The sequence below is a fragment of the Falco punctatus genome, assembly GCF_963210335.1.
Source record: "Falco punctatus genome assembly, chromosome: 12".
NCBI classification, from domain to species: domain Eukaryota; kingdom Metazoa; phylum Chordata; class Aves; order Falconiformes; family Falconidae; genus Falco; species Falco punctatus.
Genome location: NC_137592.1, coordinates 14,303,182 through 14,323,725, shown reverse-complemented (window position 1 = coordinate 14,323,725; position 20,544 = coordinate 14,303,182). Strand labels below are relative to the sequence as shown.

Here is a 20,544-nt window from a genome sequence, read left to right as displayed (position 1 = left end):
CAACCTGCTGCTTCGCAGAGCTGCCTCTGTGCTCCTGTCCTGCCTTCCTGGTGTTTTCCCCATGATGTCTGACCTGGCATCCAAGCAGTCTGGTGATGCCTCCCAACCTTTCACTGTTTCCCGTGTGCCATCACCCTCTTCCACGTCCTGCAGGCTTTGCTGCATTGTCACACCTTCTTCGTGCTGGGGCACCTGGGCTAAGCTTTGTATTCTGCTCTTCCATCACTGGACCGCAGAACGTAGTTGAATTACTGAATATAACTGTGAAAAGCTGGAAAGCTTAAAAGCACTGCTGACTGGAGAGCTCTTAAGAAAGGGGATTTGTCGGCCTGAATGAGGAGCTGCTGTTTGCCTGTGCTCCCTCCTCACTGGATAGACTGGCTTCCAGGCACTAGCTGTGGTGGTACAAAAATCCTCCTAGAGATCTAGGATTGAAGTGAAATATTCTCTTCAGATAAAATGGGCCTTACACACGGCCAGTCGCAGCTGATTTATTGCCTGCATCAAGCTGATGAAAGCTTATCCAGTCAGCTAGCCCACCTTCTCCTCCAGCCCTAGGAGCTCCCCAGCCTCAGTGGTCGTGACGGGTGCTCGTCAGCATCTTAAGGATGAACGAATGTGGCAGCAGCAGCCTGCAGTCCTGGGGTGGTGAGGGGCTGTCTCAGGGCGGTGATTAACTCTTGCTGAGCTGGAATCCAAAGGACAACCAGCTGGGATGCCCACTGGTTGTAACATAGTGTCTCGGTTTTCATTTCGTTCTCCCCAGTTTGCTTGAAGAGCTCTTGGCATATGTAATGTGAAGATCCCCAAGTAGCAGGATGCTTTGCAAGGCACCTGGGAACCCTTGAATTAAATTTTCTTGCTGCAGCCGCTGAAAATGGGGCTGGGTGAGAGTAAAAGTGCTGCTTATTAATTGGCTGGTGCTGTGGCTCCTCCAGCTCTTCCTGTTCAACAGCTTCCAAGGGCTGGTTGGCCATTCCTGGGGGGATTGCAAGCAGACTGGGGGAATTTGGTTTCCTAAGCGATGCATGGGGGCTCCCAGCAAGACAAGCAGGTGCATTTCCACAAGAGCTGATTGTTCCCGGCACCGCAGAGCAGGCTGAGCAGCGCAGCAGACGTACCAGTTCCAGTAGAATAAGAATTAACTTTCAATTAAAACCAAATAAACAGCCTAACAGCTTGGAGCCACTGACCCAGGCAAGGCACATACGATGGCAATGTGGAGCAAGCTTCTCATAAAGGCTGTTGTATGTCTGGGCAAAGAGGCTGTTATTTCCCGGAGCGCATCGGTCAGGTAGGCTCAGGTAGAGGCATTGTGTTGAGTGACAATTCAGAGGGGAAAGCATTCCCGCTGAGGAATGGCGGGGGCCTCACAGATGTTGGTCCTGACAGCTTGGGAGGCTTTTCCTTTCTTGCTCCAAGGCAACTGATCCAGATGCCGACAACCTTATTTAACCTTAGCCAGCGAACCTAATGAGTTCACAGCCTTGGGTGGTTTGGTTGTGGGCAGATGCAGTGAGGCTTTGGGGCTATTGGTTTGGTCAGCTTTTTTTCTTCTATGTATTCTTGTAGCATAGAAAAGCACTGAGGCACTGCACTCCAACTGAAAACGTTTTTCATTGCTTGGGGATTCAAAGCAGCCTCCCCAAACCAGATCTTTGCTTAAAAAATAAAAAGCCTTTTAAGTTGCTTGTTTCTTTCTGTGTATTTTATCCCCTCCCAGGGCTCTGCTCTAACATTAAAGAGAAATGAAAAGCCATCTAATATTGCAAGCAGGTTGCATCCTGGAGGAAAGATCTGAGTTGGGCTGGTGGTTACAGTTACAGGGGATAGTGGCAGAATTACTGTGCACTTAATGAGCTGGAACCCATCTGTGACCTGAGGCTGCAAGAGGAAGGAGAAAGTATTGGTGCAGCAGGGAAGTTTAATCTTCATTGTGCCCCTCAAGGAGACCTGGGGCTGCTGTGTCCTCTGTACCTTCTGATACACAGGCTTGGGCCAGAATGGGGCCAACTTAACACATTCCTGCCTTTCCCCTCCTCCGAGCAGGCTCAGCTCTACCTGCCGGACAGACCCCCGAAAATTGCACTGGGCCAAGCCCCAGCCCCATTTGCTAAACTAGCTCACTGGGTTGTCACTTCAGATTAATTCTTGTCAGGGACACCGTCTTTAATGAGAGTGGCCCTCTGCGATGCCTGAGTAATTGTACGGTCTCTCTTTGTTTGTACTTTCATCCCCTCCATGTTGGATAAACATCCCCTGCTGTCTACTAAACTCATCTGGGCTCCGGAGCCGGCTGCCACTTGCCTCATCAGCCAGCCAGAGCAGCGTTAATGAGAGCTGCGGCAGTGGGGAGCCGGGCTCACCGTGTGGGGAGGTGACAGATAACAGAGCTGTTTGGACAGACACAGGACAGGGGCGTTAGCAGGAATTTAATGATCGTGATTAGAGTGGAAGGTTAACTCCGCTGATGGCCATCGCAGCGCAGTGGGAGAGGTTTTATGCCGAGGCTTATGGGCTGTGGATCTGAATTGCTCCTTGTCTGCCTCTGAGTTGTTCTTTTGCTCTCCTCTGAGCCCACTGCAGCAGCGTCTGTCAACTGCCGTCTGTCCTTGGCTTCGGTACTGCACGGCGCTGACGCCCCCCCAGAGGCACACAGGCTGGGGCAGGGGTCTCTCTCGCTTTACGCAGCAAGCAGGGGTGGTGTTACTCAAAATGGAGGACGAGCAAGCAGTGCACCAGCCCATCGTCTTTTATGTAAATATTTCGTTGAGAACGCAGTTAACTCCCACCGCTGCGTCTCCCCGATTTGTGCACCACCGTGGCTTGGTGAACCCATGTGCGTGGCCCTGGGCCCATGAGGAGCCAGTCTAGTGAAGCTGAATGCATCTTCCAGTACTTGTAAGTAACCCCGTGATAAAATAAACAGCTGGTTTGGGCAGCCAGGGTAGGACAAAGCTAATCCACCCAGCCCTGTACTTAGCAGGAGTGAGCACATCCAGGCCAGAAGCTTGTCTTCTCCCATTGTCAGCAGTACCCAGTGTCGGGGAAGAGTATAAAACCAAGACAGATACATGCAGTATTGCTTTCTCTGCCTCTAGACATTATAAACCCATTTGTTTGTCACGTCCTGGTTTGGAAAAGGCTGTGAACACAGAAAGTTGATGTACTCGAGTCGTTGGTGGCCCTTTCAGCAGCCCAGCCCTGTGTTCTGGGAGGTGAACAAAATCCCTTTTCTCCTGCAGAGGCAACTGTGGCTTCAGGAGAAGGTTCTCAGGAAACTGAGCTGCCGGCGGCACCTCAGGGAGTTGCCTGGAGGCTGCACTTAGGGGCCAGGGGCATGCCGAGGGCTAGGAACCGGGCAGCTCTGCGCAAGGCAGGCAGCCGTGGCTCAGCTCCCTTTGCAAACAGAGGCTAACATTTTGCTGGCTGCGGGGGATTACATGCTGTCTGGGCAAGGCTGCCATCACCCGTCACCCAGGTGGCCGCCTCAGGCAGGGCTGCTGACAAGCCTGGGTCCATAGCCCTCATCCTGATGCTCTCTGGGGTACCGTGCCCCTAGTGGCCCCATCCTGTGTGTCCCCCGACTGGTGCTGTGGTGGGGGTTTCAGCTGAGGGATGCTGCAGGAGCTGAGGGGTTGCTACAGTGAGGTTTTAGGACAGCTTAGCTAAAAAGCAGTCAGGGCTGTTCTAAATCCCTTTCATACTAGAATACAAAAAGCTTAAAGGATGGAGTCGGGGTTTGTGAAGTAGGGAGGGACCCATCCTGCTCTGGATAAAATGTGACCTGTACACTGCCCTGGGGTTACCTGGAAAAAGAGAGGATCTGTGGTGCTGCATCCACTGAGAAATCCTGCTGAGACGCGGCTTAACTGGACAGCCCAGTCTGATGTCCTAATGTGGGGCACAGTCAGGGCATATGGAACAGGGATGTGTGAGTCCCTTTTCCTTTCCTTCTCCCTCCTAGAGCATCACAGTCCCAACTAGCTGCAGTGAGGGAGTGTGACTCCCCATGAAGCAGCAGATGGTGGCCCTGGCTGCATGCAAGATGCTGCATGGATCAAAAAATTGTGGGGGTGACAAACGACACATCCCTTTACTGTTCATCATTTCACTTGGTACGAGTTGTGTTGGTCCTGTCTCACTGGTGTGGGATTGAGGACTGCAGTGACTTGGCCTCACAGTGTTTGCTCAGGACTGAATCTCAAAGCAGACCTTCTGTTGTAGGACGGCTTATAAGTCACATCTGCCAGAAAGCTTCTTTAGTCCTGTTTTCTTTTTTGCCTGCCTTGGCTGCCAGTTTGATGTCTGATCACAGGCTGCTGTCATATGGGACAAGGTCAGATCAACACAATTCCATCTACCTGCTGAGACATCCTCTGTAGCAAGAAAAGGTGGTTTTATTCATCTCTGACTCTCCCATCTCCCCCACTGATGCTCGCTCTTTTTTTTTTTATTTTATTTCAGCTTTTGTTCAGGCAGTGAGAATAGGCAGATTACATTTGTGCTCTCAAGTCAATTGCCTTCAGTAGTGCTAGTGGTGTATGTGATGCTGTGCAGAACTCAGCCCTGAGGGAGGTGAAAAAGGATACAGAAAGAAGCCAGTGTGTCGATGACAAGTTTGTTTGGTGGACAGGTTTGCTTGGTTTGAAGAGCCATCGTGATGCAAAGCCAAGGAAAGCAAGAGAAGAGAGAGGTAAAGCTGCCTTTTTAGGCTGCAAGAGGTGGAGAGGTTTGGAATGTGTGGTGGGATTGAGTGGCAGCCATGCACTGGTGGAAGGAGAGCTGGCTGATCAATAGCATTTGATGGACAAGCTGTACTTGAAACAGGACCCAGGGGTAAAGCATCAAATTTGCCACGGGCATTTGGGTGCGGAGAGGGCAGGATCCTGCCTCAGCTGTGCTCTCTGCTGCTGGAAAATGGGACACAATGTCAGTCACTGCAGCTGACCGTACATTGAGCCGTCTCTCTTTTCGTCCCTAGCAATCTGTCACAGGGGATGACACGTCAATAAGACCAGCTGCGAGAGCAAACTCCCCTCTCTCTGTGCTGTAAGGGAAGACTCCAAGACAGCTGGATGTTTGGTAGGGGTGGGAAACCAGGAGGTTTTTTCCATATTTCATGTATGCGTTCTTTGCTGGTTAAGTCAGCGACAGCAGAGCCTCCACCCAGCGCAAAGGAAGAGATTTTCCTCCTGGCCATTGCTCGCTGCAAGCAGAGGTGTCTGCCTAGCCATGGTGGCTGTTAGCCCCGTCAGTCAGAGGATCACAGACGTTTCTATAAGGCTGGCCAGGGAAGTTTAACACAGGCCTGACCGGCACAGATGGGTTAGGTGAGTTCAGTGGAAAAGGCTGGGAGCCGTGGGGTGAGGTTTCCCCCTTAGGTCTGCCTGACATCTTCCCGTGCTGCTATTGAGACTTCCCCTGGCCCACCAGAGCTTAGCAAACGATGCCTAACAAACTAGTCTGACTAATTCTGTCTTTTTGCATTCATAAATTGCTCTTCAGCATGACTCATGGTTTTCCTGAGCTGTTATCCCTGGTCCACAGATCATTTGTAATCAGTTAGTTGGGAAAACTGGTAATATGAGCAGTGGCAGGTTAGTTATGCCTCAGTCTCAGGGTACCATTTCTCTTCTCTGATTATGCAAAGTAAGGAAGGTGTGGTGGGTTGACCTTGGCTGGATGCCAAGTGCCCATCTAAGCCCCTTGTTCACTCTCCTCAGCAGGACTTGGGGGGAGAAAATAAGATAGAAAAAAACCCCTAATGGGTCAAGATAAAGGCAGTTTAATAAAGCAAAATTCATGCATGGAAGCAAAGGAAAATGAAAGATTTATTCTCTACTTCCCATCTGCAGGTGATGTCCAGCCTCTTCCCAGGAAATAGGACTTTAGTATGCATAGCAATTGCTCTGAAAGACAAATGTAATAACAAATGCCGACCCTCCCTTTCTCCTTTTTCTTAGCTTTTATTGCTGAGCAGACGTCATATGGTATGGAATATCCCTGTGGTCAGTTTGGGGCAGCTGCCCTGGCTATGTCCCCTCCCAAGATCTTGCCCACCCCCAGCCTAGTGGGGAGGGGGGAAGGTTGGAGAGGCAGCCTTGATGCCATGAGAGTGCTGCTCAGCAGCAGCCAAAACATCGGGGTGTGATCACCACCTTTCTAGCTACCAATACGAAGCACAGCACTGTGAGGGCTGCTGTGGGGAGAATTAACTCCATCTCAGCCAGACCCAATACATAAGGTAACTGAGAGTTTTACGAGGTGGCTTACCATTCATAAGGTGTCTTGCAGCAGAGATTTTGTCTCAACACTCACTTTTCATAAGTGCTACTCCTAATGCAATTCAAGTACTTGACTGTGCAAGAGAGAAAGCAGGATATTGTTTGGCTTGCCTAGTACAATTTGTATAATTACAAACAGTTCTACCACTCTTAGCTTTGTTTGGAATAGTTACAGTGCCTGAGAAAAACAGCACAAATAATCTCACAGGAAAGGCTCATGTGGTCTTAAAACACATCTGGTAGCAAAATCTCATCTATCTCTAGCTCCTAACACCACTGTTCAGTGCTCATTCAGGGTAAGGACAATGTGAGAGAAGAGATAATCACATTCCCCCAACCAATATACCCCTTGTATCAGCCTTGCAGGCTTGAGATGTTGTTTTCACACCATTATGCTTGTTTGTATCCAGCAGGCTTTTGGCTTGTGTTTTACAAAGCTGAGCACAGGATGAAAAATGCTTGCCAGGTATCAAAGACAAAAGCGAGTCCTTTGTGTGCGTCTCTTATCCACACTCCTTCGGTGGCTTCAAGGGGTACATACTAGTTACTGAGTCTTTCTGAAAGTCTCTGTTGATAGGCTGTGGCGCAGCTTCCTCCTGTTTGCTCTGCTCATCCATTGTTTTCAGCAGTCAGCCCATGTTCCTACTACTACTTCAGTCTTTTCTTTGTGTGCCTTCTTCCCTTTCCCTGTTCACCCTCCTATTTTCCAACTCTTCTTTCTTTTGTTTCTGCTTCCTTTTTTGGTTTTGTTCTTGGTTTTGGGTGTCTTTTCCTGGCTCTCACATGTTGGAGATAAGGGGAGAAAGTGTGTGAAGGGAGAAGGGTTTGGAAAAGAGATGTAGTCTTTCCTGTAGCTAGTGACAAAGAGGCAGGAGTAGGCACTAGGTAGATGTCTTGGCTGTATTTCATAAAGAAATGAAATGTACGCAGTCATGCTGTCAGTGCAGGCAACATGGGGCGATGTGAAGGGCTATATGGCTCTCCCTGCACACGCTGTGCTGCCTGCCGGTTCTTTACTAGAGGCAGGACTGCAAATGCAGTTGAGTTAGAGGTGGTCTGTAGGCTCTGGCATGATACTTGCCTATATACCTTCATTACACGTACCAGACTGGGAAGTCCAGAGTCCCACACAAAGGCCATTTCTGCTCCAGTAAGCAATAGCCCCATCCTTTGTTGATTGTTTTTTGAAGGGTTAAGGTGCCTTAGCAGAGAGCTCTGCCATGGTCTGTAGGCAACCCAAAAAGAGAAGCCTGGGAGATGCCAATTCCTGTTGGTGGAGCGTGTCTCCTTGGTAAGCTACAACCATATTATAGACAAAATGGCTCAGAGCTCAGCCTGGCTGCAGCTGGGCAGCCCTGGGCTACGCAGAGCCAGATTGCTTTTGCTTCCTGGAGCCGCACGTGCTGACAGCATAGGCATAGGTGCGTAGGCATGTACGTGGGTCTGGCTGCAAGCGGTCGTGTCCACTGCAAGAAATGGGTGGAAGAGGAGACTATGCTCACTAAGATTAGGGATGGGTATAAAGTATACAGCTGGATCCAGTAAGGCACTGAGCCACTAGTGCCGATTACCAGATGCAAAGTTCAAAAGAGCCTGGAACCATTGTTCCCTGCAGCAGTCGGCTGTGGAGCCACACAAGGGATATTGTCCCCTATTCAGCTTATGCCCACGCTGCAGACAGGTGATTTCAGGCTCTGCAGTCTGTACTCGAGTACATGTAGGATCTTGCAGCAGCAGCAGTATAGAACTTCTTTTCTCAACCGAAGGACCACATGTGCCTTCAGGATCGAAGATACAGCTGTAAGACAGTAGGAGGGAGATAACAAGCATAGCTGGGCATACACGTAACCTGTCTGCTCAGTGCCCACCACAATGACAGCAGCATAGGCTCCTTGCACAGACTGGGGAGTCCGTGGCTCTCCCTCCCTTCCCATCCATCACTGAACTCGGGTGCTAGTTCACCCCTTTTCTTCTCCAGCTCCTGGGCTCCCCCTCCTCAGAACGTGCAGCTGTGCGATGCTCCAGTAAGCCCATGGCTTGTGAAGTTGCCAGTCATGCTGTGCCTCAGTTCAGGCTTTTACTTCACTGTCTCCCTGACAGAGTGAAGATTAGGTCTGTTCTTCTTAGACCAGGGAACATATGCTAATAAAATACATATTGCTTTCTGATCAGCCCCTAATGAAAGACATTACTGAAGAGTGTGGAACAAGCACTTACAGTAATTCATGACAGCACCAATTTGGCTTCTCTGGAAGCTGTAAACTGCTGCTCTTGGCACCTAATGAGGATGGGCAGCTGATTGCATGTGCAAGAGGAAGAGAGGGAGTCCGTCTTCTGGCTTAGATAGCTCCAGCTGTCCTAGGTAGCTACTGGAGGTTGCAGTTGCTTCTCTCTTTGGAGCTGGGGATTTTTCAGACCAGAAAGGGAGCCATTCTGATAAGGCCAGTTTAGGAAAAAAAGCTTTCGGGACTCTGTGTTTAGACTGAATAATAGATTTGCTTTGGCTTGTTTAACCCCAGGATCTGAACCTGTATGCTTGACTGATGAACAGCACAGGCATGAATTTCAGTTCACTGGTGGGCTTGTCTGGCAAATACCAACTTTATTGTTTGCAATGTGAGTATTTGCTCTGGAAACCCCTAATGAGTAATGGTTGTCAAGCAAAGAAAATTAAATAAATCCAAGTTTAAGCTTACCCTAGCCCTTTAATTGATGCTATTAATGCTTGACATCATTTCCATCCAAGGTGGTGATGAAGTACTAACCCAGGAAAATGTTTTAATCCAATCTGACAGGCACAGGAAGTTTGACAAGAAATTTTAAAGAAACGTCGCCATCACTGTCTTCATATCCAAACCAAATTTCTCTACTACCCAAAACTTACCCGAATGCCTTTTCCAGAGTGGCCAGGCATCTTCTTCATAGCTGATACCAGCAGAATCCCCTATTAGGATCATGCTGTTGAAATCTTGTGCAGCTGACAGCAGGTTAGGAGGAAATGCCACCTCAGTGAAGGATGAGGATATCGTAAGGAAGATCTGAAAGATGGAAAACTACTTGAGTGGTTCAGGTGGGATGAAATGCAGTGGTACAAATGCAAGGTCATGCATGTGGAGAGTGCTATCAGAGGAATCTGCTACAGGCTGAGAGCTCATCAATGGGAATTGACTGAAGTGGAGGAATGATGTGGGTGAGTGAGTTGACTTCAAGGATCTGCTGATAAGATGCAGGTGTGAAAAAGGGCAAACATACTCCTAGGTGAAGCCTGAGGTATTTCCAGGCAAGGTGGAGAATGGCTATTGTATCTTGTGTGCAGGGAACTCCAGCAAGTGGGATCATACAGGAAAGGATAACTGAGTAAATCAGGGAAGGCGAGAGTCTCTGTTATAAAGAGGATGCACTGAGTGCTCAGCTTGTTTAGCCTAGCAAAGCAAAAGCTGAGAGGTGGTGTGATTGCTGTCTATAAAAACATCAGGGGGTCAAGCAGCAGGGAGGGAAAAGAGCCATTTAAGCTAAAGGACAATATTGGCACAAGATCAACTGGGTGCAAGCTGCTTGTGAATAAATTCAGGCTGGAAATGAGAACATTAGGGTGGTCAGGCTCTGGAACAGCCGTCCAGCAGAAGGAGCAGGCTAAATAGGAACGGCTTTTAAGGTGGGATTGTGGTACATTCATAAAATGAGTAAGAAGAGGTAGCCGCTGTGGTGACAGGGGACTGGGCTCTGTCAGCCAGGAGTGTACTTCCCCTGCTGGGTCCCTGAACATGGCCATGTTTTTCCCTTCCCTGAACTCCTGGAGGATAGGAGGGGGCTGCCAGTGCAGAGATGTTTTATCCCTCTGCTAAAATACAGAGAGCAAGAATCAAATCCGTGGTGCTCAACCGCAATGCCAAAGACAAACCATCTTCCTCTGCTCTGCCCTATGGTGCCAAGGACCAGAATCTCGATCCATTGCTATATGCCGTAAGTGAATGGGAAGAAGTGAGAGAGAAGGGCCAGATTTATGGCATATTTTTCCATCACTGTGAAAAATATTGGAGTGTCATGTTCAGGAGAGATTCTACAATTCCCTGTCCCCTCCTGCCTCTGTTTCTGAGCATTTTTCATTCCTCTTTTCCAAGGAATATGCAGTGCTCTTATTCCTACCCATGGAACTCATCTTCTGGGCTCTTATTCTCCAGCAACGGAAAATGGGTCTGGCCTTTGAATAATTTGCTGTCAGTCTTTGACACTGTAAACTCTGAAACACATAAATCCTGACATCATCCTTTTTTTTAACTTTAAGAAGTTTGTGGCATCTGAAATCTTTGAATTTACCTCTCTGCAAGGTATCTTGTAGCTTTGGAGGTGCAGTTGGGGCCCAAACTGAGGGCAAGGCACATCTGCTGAGGTAGCAGGGTATTTTGTATTGCAGAGCCCCATGTTCATCCCAAAAGTTGCTACCAGCACCGTAACAAAGGTCAGCCTCTTACAGTCCCTAGGATGGGGTGCTTGTGAGTATCTTTCCTGGCTGTCACCAGTTTAAGGCCACGGATGCTACCAGTCCCATCATGGTGAGGGTAATGGTGTGGTTGTGTCTGGTCTTTATGAACAACACTCCCTTTGGAAGGGAGCAGCTGTGTCTTAGCTGGGCTTTGTTGGGATGAGTTCATGGCAGTCACAGCCACAGGGGAAATCATGAGATGATGCCTGCAGCACACTAAGACAGAGCTATATGATGTGTCCAAGTCTCTTGGCAAACAGACTGAACTGGTGAAAATGGGAGGTTCTTTCACACCCTGAGTGGTATTGCCTGCCAGAGAAAAAGTGCCTTTCTGCTGCTATCACCTTCTCCTGGCCCCTAGACCGCACTAAACAGGGATGTCTGTGGCTGATGAGAAGCTGAGCAGCTTGGATGAGACTGACTGTTCTGGGCACATGAGAGAGGTGGATGCCCTCACACCTGCTGCTGTCAGGGCACTGGGCTTTGAAGACCACCTTGATTGCTGGTTGCTGAAGGGTGAAGCCCACCAGCTGCACTGGCAGCTGAAGATTTTTTTTTCCACATTATTGCCCCATACTTCTTTTCAGACCTTTTTGAGATACCTGTGCTTCCTGCACCATCAGGCTCCCCACAGCTCCTGGTTCCATGCACGTCTTCTCTCCAGTGTCCCAACACTCACAGATGAGAGGGGAGAGGTGGGATGGGGGGAACTCAGCCTAATGCCCCCCCTGCACACATGCTGGGGACAGCATTTCTCTGTTGTGCTCCTCTGCAGAGCTGTACAGAGAAAGGGGAAGATCCTGTCAGAGGGAGGGACCCTGCGTGCAAGGCTGCTGTGCCACACCAGCCTGCCTTTGTCGGCCGTCCCCTCTGCCTTCAGCGAGGCTGGTGTGGCTGGGGGTGGGAGCTGGGAGCCTTTGCAGCAGCCCACGTCTGTGGTTAGCTGGTGAGGACAGAGTGGGAGTGCGGGCAGCAACCCCCATCTCATTTGTGCTGCAGGAAGGAGCAGCCAGGGGAATTTGAATGAGGCTAAGAAAAAAGGGAGGGAGAGTAAGTGTGTGTGGAAAGGATTTTGAGGGGAGATACTGTAAAGCAGAGCTAGCACTCACGCCCTGAGTTGAGAAATTGCTGAAGAAGTGGGAGAAGTAAGGAGAGAGTAGCAGGAGTGAATAGCAATGCTGGGAAGCTGGATGCCCAAAGAGCAGCTCCTTTGCGCTGATCAACTTATTGGGGAATCTGCATGATTTTAATATATGTTTTTCTAGCTGGCGTTTGCAGCAGTTCCCTGGGACTTGGTGATGAAACAGGTTTTCTTTCTAATTTCTCCCTCAAACAAACATGTACAGCTGCTTCATGTGCAGCTAGTTCTGAGATCACATATGTGGCTACGCAGGTCACACCAATTCCCAGCACAGGTAGGTTATCGTGGTCTTATGAATCCATGGTGCAGTTTCTTGAGCAGGACTGCAACAATGATTATCGGCAGATGTGTTTATTAATATCCTTTGGCTTTATTATATCTGTTGGCTGATAGGTCCTGGCTTAAACATCATGCAGTCTGAGAACATCTTTTTTTCCTTTAACAGCCTACATAAACAGAAAACATAGATGTAGCAGTGTTATACTTTTGGACCCCTCTGCTGTGACAGCATCCCAGCTGGGATGGAAGCAGGGGGCAGGGGTAGTGTGGCAGCCTGCTTTTCTCTCTGAGGCTCTTGGTGTGTGTTCCTGGACCATGAGCTGGCTTGGCTGGCCACGGTGGGACAAGCTCTCTCTAAGCATCAGGAGCCAGCTCAAATGATAAGACAGGGGACTGAGCAGACAATACCTACCAACAGAACGTGATGGTGAGGAATGAGAAAAGGCAGACCTAGCTTGCAGGTCCCAGAGGCCTGATGGCTGAGTACATATAAACATGTGAGTGTGCTCTCCCTTGATGGCTAATACTGCTTACAAGTGACAGGAGAAGGGACAGGTTGCACACTGTGCGTGTGAATGCGTGCGTCCCACACAGGGCTGATTTTGCCCTTTGTAAGGCATTTTTAGTGGACCTTTTCTGCAAGAGCATTCTCCCCTCTGCAGCCTGTGTGATATTCACAGCCAACTGGTAGAAACTCTGGGTTTGTTTGGGTTTTTTCCCACCCCCTGCCTCTGATACTCGAAATGAAAGGCGGTGAAGGCAGAGATGAGGCTGTGCGTTGCACTGTGCTCTTGTTCTGGCCCCACCTGGCAGCATCCTGAGCCTGGTGATGAATGAGCTTGTTGCGTGAGATCCTCCACTGAGGCTTCAGCATCTCTAATAAGGTGGCCAGTGTTTCACTGTCCTCTGCGCCTGTCTCTGCTTTATTAACTGCACTGCAGCAATATTAAGTTGGAACACTGGGCCAGCGTGATCAGGAGGAAGGAGGCTGAGGAGGGGGTGGAGGGAAAAAGATACCAGGGTAGTATGGGAGAAGAGGACACACAGAGCAGGAGAATGAGGGCAACAGCAGATGATTGAAGCGGAGGATTAAAAAATGGGTTCCTACTGGACTGATGCATGCAGCTCTGCACAGACCTGCTGCTGGCAATCAGGGAGGCAAAGGATGTTTAGGGAGGGAGAGGCAGAGCCAGACTTTGGCCTTAATGTCTCTGTCTGCTGGACCTGTGCTAGTGACTGCAAGCACGCGCAAGCAAGCGGCTGGCTGGAGCTGTGCCCTTCTTCTCCCTTGCACTAATTTCATGCCCTTTAAACTGTGCTGGCAGCACACCTGGCCCTTTCTCTTGACAGCTGCAGCTAGCCCAGGGGAGACATTTAACCCGTGCTGCTTTTCACCTAGCAGAGCCAGCCTTTCCAAAGACATCCTGGACCTGTTCTGTCAGGTTGCCAGGACTGTAGAGACTGTAATAAGGATGTATGGAAGGCAGCCTTGCTGGCAGATAGTTGCTGTGTCTGTCCAAGCTGCAGGTTGAATAGAGACAGGACATATGCTGAGAGAAGAGTTGGGTCCAAAGTATTTGATGGAGAGAAAAGCCCCTTGTAAAACTTTTCCCCTACACTCCAAGAGGAGGTACCTGCTAGTCCCCGGCTGTGCCTTTCCCATTACTTAATGATGCTTCTCTTGGGAAGCAGGACAGTTACGACCCATGGAGGGCATACGTGCCTTTATTTCTTTTTCACAGCCAAACCTGGGTGCCAGCCAGGTATTTATTTGGCTAAACCCACATGCCCCTGAGGATAAACTCAACTGGGGGATCTAGAGCTTTGCAGTCCAGACTGGAGGCTGATTTCTCAGTTTGTCCTGGATTAGGTGATAATGGGGGAGTAAGTGATTTGACATTGCTCCCAGAGGCTTTAGATACCCAAATTCCACCTAACTCCCAGCTGAGGTGGAATTTGCACTGTCTGAATCTCACCCTCAGGTTTTTCTCCGACTCTCCATTTTGTTTCTCTTCTAAAGGTTATGTCTAGACAAGGGAAATGGCTCCTGACCTCCTCCTGTTTGCTGGCTGCCTTCCCAGTGCCCCGGCTCATGGCAGCCTGTGGGGAGGAGCTGCCCCCAGTCTCCCCCGTCAGGCTCCACTCCCCAAAAAGCCCTGTGCCAGGAGCCGTACCGCTCCAGGCTCCTGCTTCTGGCTTGTGACCACTCCTCTCCTCCCAGATAATTGGGGGTATGGTGCTAATGATCCCAGGTGGGGTCGTGGTCGCTGGGAGCCAGCTCCACTTTTGCTTGGCAAGGCAGTGGTGCGGAGGGCCGGCAGATGGGAAAGCTAAGTGGTAGGCATGCCAGTTGGATCAGCACCCAGCTTGTCTGCGTGCAGATGGGGCGTGTTGTTGATATGAATGGATCCTGGCAGTATCCTGATGCCAAGTTGGTGCTTGGTTCCCAGAGGCGCTGCCCTGGTCCTGCCCACTGAGGCTGCTCCGAGGTGGCTAGCAGGAGGGCACCGAGCTGGGGGAAGGCGCAGGAGCTATTCCTGGTCCTTTGACCCACCTTGTCTGGGGGAGGAGGGTGCAGAAAGCAGTTCCTCAAGCAACTTGTGCCCTGACCTGTTCAGGTACAAAGGTCTCTTTGAGGTAAGGCAGGTACAGCATTGTTGTTCACTGTGAGAACCACGTGCAGCCTTGGGTTACCAGGGGCCAGTCCCTGCCCTGACACAGTACCATGGCAGGATCTGGTCCAGCCCTGGCCCTTTGCTTGGGAATACTGTCCAAGCTGTGGGCAGATCAGCTCTGGTGAAGAGGTGGGTCATTGGGTCCTGGCCGTGTTGGAAACAAACAGGGCAGTGGTGCAGGAAGATCGCCAGTGGCAGCCGTTGCTTCTGAGCTTCAATTCACAGTTTTCGCATTGAGGCTGGAGGCAGGGAGAGGAGGGATTGATGTGCTTGTTTTCATCAGGTGCCATGCCTGCAGTGCTCTCCTGCCCTGCCTTGCTGATGGCCTTCACTCCTGCCATGTCCTCACCCCCATCTTCTTGCCCCACACTTTCCACACCAACAGATTTTCTGTAAACCTTCCTCCCTGCATCCCTGTTCCAGTAATCCTGTAAATTCAGAGTTAATGACAAACACTGAGCCTGTCTATCAGGAGAATTGCCTTTGCAATGAAACCTGTCAGCCTAGAGGATATGTCTGAGGCAGGGGAAGGCTTAGCGTCTGGGACAGTGAACACTAGGCCATGGAAAGCCCTGCCAAAGGTCTTTTTACCAGGGCCAGCAGACCCAATAACATATATTGCCACAAGAATCCAGGAGCTGCACAGCAACAGGCAAGAAATTGTATCTTCACAGTGCAATCCTTGTTCTTGTCCTTCCCCTGCCAAGCAAGCGTGACTGTGGCAGGGAGGTTTCACTGACACGTAATTCATCATTTTTAGTGGTGGTGATTTTGACAACGATATTTTTCCCATTGTTTTCTTGAAACTTCCTTGCTGCCTTAGCAAACTGAACAAGGTTCAGCTGGTGTGGTTCAGCTAGCATGGTTCGGCTCCTTCCTCAGAGGGAGCCTGTGAGCGACTCCAGAGGACCACTGACTTGAACTAGACCCCTTGCTGTGGTGTGCAGAGGCAGCATAGGCTAGGATGGATCCTGCGGAAGGGTGCTGAGAAAGCATGGCAGTAGACAGGTCCCAGTGAGGCACCAAATGAAATGCCGTGGGGCCCAGGCAGCAAATGAATGAATTCTGCAGCAGTGATTGTGAACTGAAGGGTATCTTGGCAAAATGTCGTGCTTTGTGGCCATGGAGGTGAGCTGGGTTCATTCCTCCCCTCTTCGAGACACTGGTTCTGACACAGTTGCTCCTGGACCTGTCGTTCAGGTTGTGCTCCCTGTCAGGAGGACCCCAAGGCTTCCCTTCAGGGAGAGCTCAGGCTCCTGGTCACTGTTCTGTACCAGAAGTGGGAATTTTCAAACCAATTCTGCATGAAAATCTCATTAATAAACTTGTCTGTATAGGAAGAGGAGGAACAGGGTGTTGGATGATGGGTAGGATCTCCCAGGCTTCCAGTTTCAGGATTTTCATAACACTGCGCTCTTTTTCTATGCAGCTGGCTCAGAGAAACACCATCCAAACCTTCATTCCTGTGCATAAAATGGAGAAGGGCCTGCTGCTGGAGCACATCTTGCCCAACCTGAAAGTGCCTCAGAGCTATGAAGTTCGCCTGACACCCATCACCAGCTTTGGGGCTGGAGACATGGCTGCCCGCATCATCCGGTACATGGAACGTAGGTGTCTCCTCCTTGGTCCTGGCTACGAGAGCAGGTCTGAGCCTCAGGCCTAGGGACATGCGTAGATGTTGCCTTCTGCGACCCTTGGGTGGACCTCTGCTCTATGGAGCTCTGATGGCATGGTGCTGTCACATTTGGCCACATTTTGGCTATTGCCGTCAATGCAGAGCAGTAGGTAGAGACCTCTGAGGTCCAGCCTCCACTCATCCTTCACTCAGCGGCTCTGGCTCGCACCCTGCTCTCCGTGGGCAGGAGAGCCCAGTTCCCCATCAGGCTATGCTGCAGCTTCCTGTGGTGCACTGGCATGTTTTAGGGGACAGCCACTGGGCACTGCATATTAACCACATGCCCATAAAAGTAAGAGGATTTCAGGAGGCTTCAGTTCTTTCCAGAGCTGCATGCACAACTCCTGTCCTAAGTAGTCACTGGTAAACCTGTAGCTCTGTCCCATACCCTGAATCCCAGATCCCATTGATGTACGTCGACCATGCTTCTCTCCCCACCATCCAAACATCTTACAACTTTCCCCACCATCCAAACATCTTACAACTCTCCCCATTCCTACAACCCTATTATTTCTTTACTTCCCTCAGGAGTTTGGACCCTGTGTTTAACAGAAAGTACAGAGATGCCCCTCCTCCTATGTTTGCATGAATTCACACAACCCTCTTGTCCCATGGAGTGACGGTGTGTCTGGTGTCCCCAGCGTACCTCTTGTCTCAAACTTCCACAGTGTCTCAAACTGTTTTGATGTCCTTCTTAGATACCAAGATTTGATACCTAAGTGGGTGCTATCCCAGCTGGTGCTCCAGAAAGAAACTCTTTGTGCTGCCGGAAGGGTTCCCCTGTGCAATCTTGGGATCACCCCTTAGGTGGGGTTTTCCTAAGATCTGTTTGGATCAGAGAGTCAGCATCTTGTTCCATCACCAAGGCAGACACAGAGCACTGCCATTTCATAGGGATGCTGCTAGGAGATTTGTGCATCTATGACCTCTCTTGATGTGTTTGTTTTATTTTCAGACTTTGATTGTGATTTGCGATTTGAGGGAGTACTAGCTGTTCTGACTTGTTTTTCTGTTTCCTCTTCCAGCAATCAACTATCCCAACCCAACAGGTAAGCAACAAGACCTTTATATTTATATTTTGAATGTAATGCATGTTGGTCAAGTGCTCCAGAAGATTAGGCAAGCCAAACAGCTGGAATACACAGCTGACTTTGTCAAATCTTTTCCCCCAAAAGAGGATGAAATTACATACGCTAATGCTTCCAGTAAATAATGCCATTTGTTGTACCTTGAGTTCTTGCCAGGAGATACACACCAGAGATGTGCCTCCCACTCACACCTGATATCTCCTTGACTGGATAGGCTGTGATCTTGAACCCACCCTCCCCATAACATTAGCAATCTGCCTCTAGTAAGCAGGTTATTAAATGTTCCCCAAAGTATCTCTCTTTAAGGAATGTATATCCCCCATCCTCTTCTGACCAGGAAAGGTACCACTTGTCATCTCTGCAGGCTGGTGTGGAGCAGTCTCCAGCTCATATCTGGTTCCTCTTGCAAACACCTTTCTTCTTCCCCTCCAGTGTCATCACTGTTTACTTGCTTATTTTCCTTCTGGTCATTCCTGCCAAGATGCAGACCCACCTTTATTGGGCACCCCAGGTTCCCATTGATTTTGAAAGCAGGATACACAACATCTCAGAAAGGTGGTCTTTAACAAGAACATGACGGTGCCGATCAGGCATAAAAGAGGGTTTCTAGTGTGCTGTGAGTACTGGTGGAGTGATCTTCAGGGGATGAAACAAATTCCCTTTGCTTCCACCTGGATATAAGCCCAGGCAAAGCTCTTGGGCAGAAACAGGCAGACTAGTTGCTGGTGGTCCATGGGGAGCAGGTGGTTCCATGTAGCTGTTCCTTTTTCCCTGTTTCCAGCTGCTGAGTCAGCAATCAGTCTTTATATATATTACTCTGTGAATATGTAGGCAAGTGCTGTTGCTGCACGGCAGGGTAGCAGTGGGAAGGAGAAGCCAGGATTAGGCAATGGAAGCCAGGAATCAGGGTATGAGGTTATCTTGTTAAGGCAGCCACAAGGCATTCACTCTTGCAAGTTCATGCTCTGAGGATGGTTTGATGAACCATACTCTGCCTGAATTCCCTGTGCTTTGCTTTTCCCCACTTTCTGATTCTCTTCAAACATTCTCCAGAGAAGACTCACTGGGAAACACTGAGCGTATTGCCAAGGACCCACTCCAGGCTGTGTCCCTTGGTACTCGCTAGAGGAGGCAAGCATCCCAGCCCACAGACAGAAGTGACAAAATCTGGCCTTTTGCTGCTTCTTTTCCAGAGCATAAATCACTGGTAAAGCCAGAGGAACTTCAGTCCTAATTGTGTCAGTCTCCTGGGTCTTTGTAAACTGAGCCTTCAGACTGCTCCCCTAGGGCTGCTTTGGCAGCTCGATTGAGACCAAGGCAACTGCATGAAATTTGCCTATGGTGGAGGATACTCAGCTACGCTTGTATTTTCATAGAGTAAACCAAACACTTAGGGTTTCTCCTTGATAAAGTCACCCAGCCTGTGGTGGATATTGGGACCTCAGGGCCAGTCATCAGGGTCTTGCCCATGAGTACAAACCTTGAAATGACTGTCTAAACTCACCCCCACCACACTTGCTTTCAGAGATGCCCCTTCCTTCCAGACCTGCTGCCAGTGAAATATAAGCCCAGAGGCTCTTAGCTCTGTCTCTGAGCCACAGCTGAGCTCCCAGGCTCCCATCCCAGTAATATGGAAATCCCTGCTATTACCTCTTATTTTCTCACTTCCCCTGCTACCACCACCCCCAGGGAAAAAGGCTGGGACAGGTTTGTAAAGGTATCCTCACGCTAGGCTGCCCAGCCAAATTCTGAGAGCAAACATTGAGAGCTCTCCAGTGAAAGGCAGAGATTAGATGATTAATGCCTCTGGCAGACTGATCCAAGGGCATGCACAATGGTGATTAATTTACAAACTCTGAGAGTCACTTAATACAATTATTTCTTCATGCATTTTCTCTCTCAGCCTAATAAGATGTTAATGACATTGGGGCAAGCATGCATGTGGCATGGTTACAGAACCAGGTACTGGGGTTATAAAGCAAAAGCAAAGTAAAAGCAGAGAAAGTGAACAAAAGACATTGAGGATTTCAGATATTTAGAGGTTAGCAGTAAGACTGACTGTAACTCTTAAAAGTCAGTTAATCTGGTTCTAAAAACCAGAATTTGTCTTTCAAAAACAATCTTAAAATTATCTGAATTCTAAGGTATTACCTTAAAGATCTCTTAGAATAACTGATAATTTTAATGTCAAGACTAAATTCCAGTGCTGGAGAATCTGCTCTGTCCTTCTTACCTCTCCCATGCAATGTCATTTGGATATAGCTTTCACTTTCTAACCCAAACCGTGCAGCGCTGCCCCACAAGATATTCCAGCTCATCAGCAGTGGATGGTTTAGTTTCCCTGGTTCTAGCAGATGTAGCCTTCCAACCTTGATGATGAGGGTATTAAGGAGCATATGGGATTGCTGCAGGTTTTTTCTCTTGGCCAGGGTATCTTGCCCTTCCAGATCAGCAACACTTATTTCCCATGTATCTGCAGTCTAGCTGTGTGTGGTGCTAAAATGTTTTGGAATCACAGACAAGTACGGTGGGTGGTGGTCAGTACCAGATGCCGGTTGTTGTAGATTACCCTGGCTCATTCCTTACTGTCTAGTGCTTGTGTGTCCTGTCTCTGATAATGCCTCATAGTCCAGAGGCATCTGAGCTTGTTGCCCTCATATGAACACATGGGAATGAGATGTGAGCCTGGTGTTTAGAGTTGGATTCCTCAAATCTGTGCCCGTTCCTCAGGAATCTGTGTAACGCAAAGGTTAAAAAAGGGTGGCTGCCACCAATTGCTTGTATCATGATGGCAAACAGGATTGTCTGGGCCATATTATCTCCTTATCACAGATGGAGATATTAAAGCAGATGGCCTTCCAGTGTGACCCAACCAGTTACAGTATTGAGAAGCTTTCTTCCATTACTGGTTATAAA

The 20,544-nt window shown here is 49.3% G+C and overlaps 1 protein-coding gene across 9 annotated transcripts in view; it reads left to right on the top strand.

The window, feature by feature from the left end:
* MDGA1 (MAM domain containing glycosylphosphatidylinositol anchor 1) overlaps positions 1 to 20,544 on the top strand; it is a 204,968-nt gene that overhangs the window by 98,717 nt on the left and 85,707 nt on the right. For 8 of the 9 annotated variants that reach the window (XR_013931335.1, XR_013931336.1, XR_013931337.1 and 5 more), the window contains exons 11-12: positions 16,295 to 16,472; positions 17,566 to 17,589. Coding sequence is in view for 2 of the 9 variants with exons in the window: in XM_080407880.1 (XP_080264006.1) it covers positions 16,295 to 16,472; positions 17,566 to 17,589 (202 nt within the window). In the remaining 7 variants the exon portion in view is untranslated. Of the gene's footprint in view, positions 1 to 16,294; positions 16,473 to 17,495; positions 17,590 to 20,544 lie in introns of all 9 variants that reach the window. The other variant, XM_080407881.1, reaches the window with a different exon arrangement.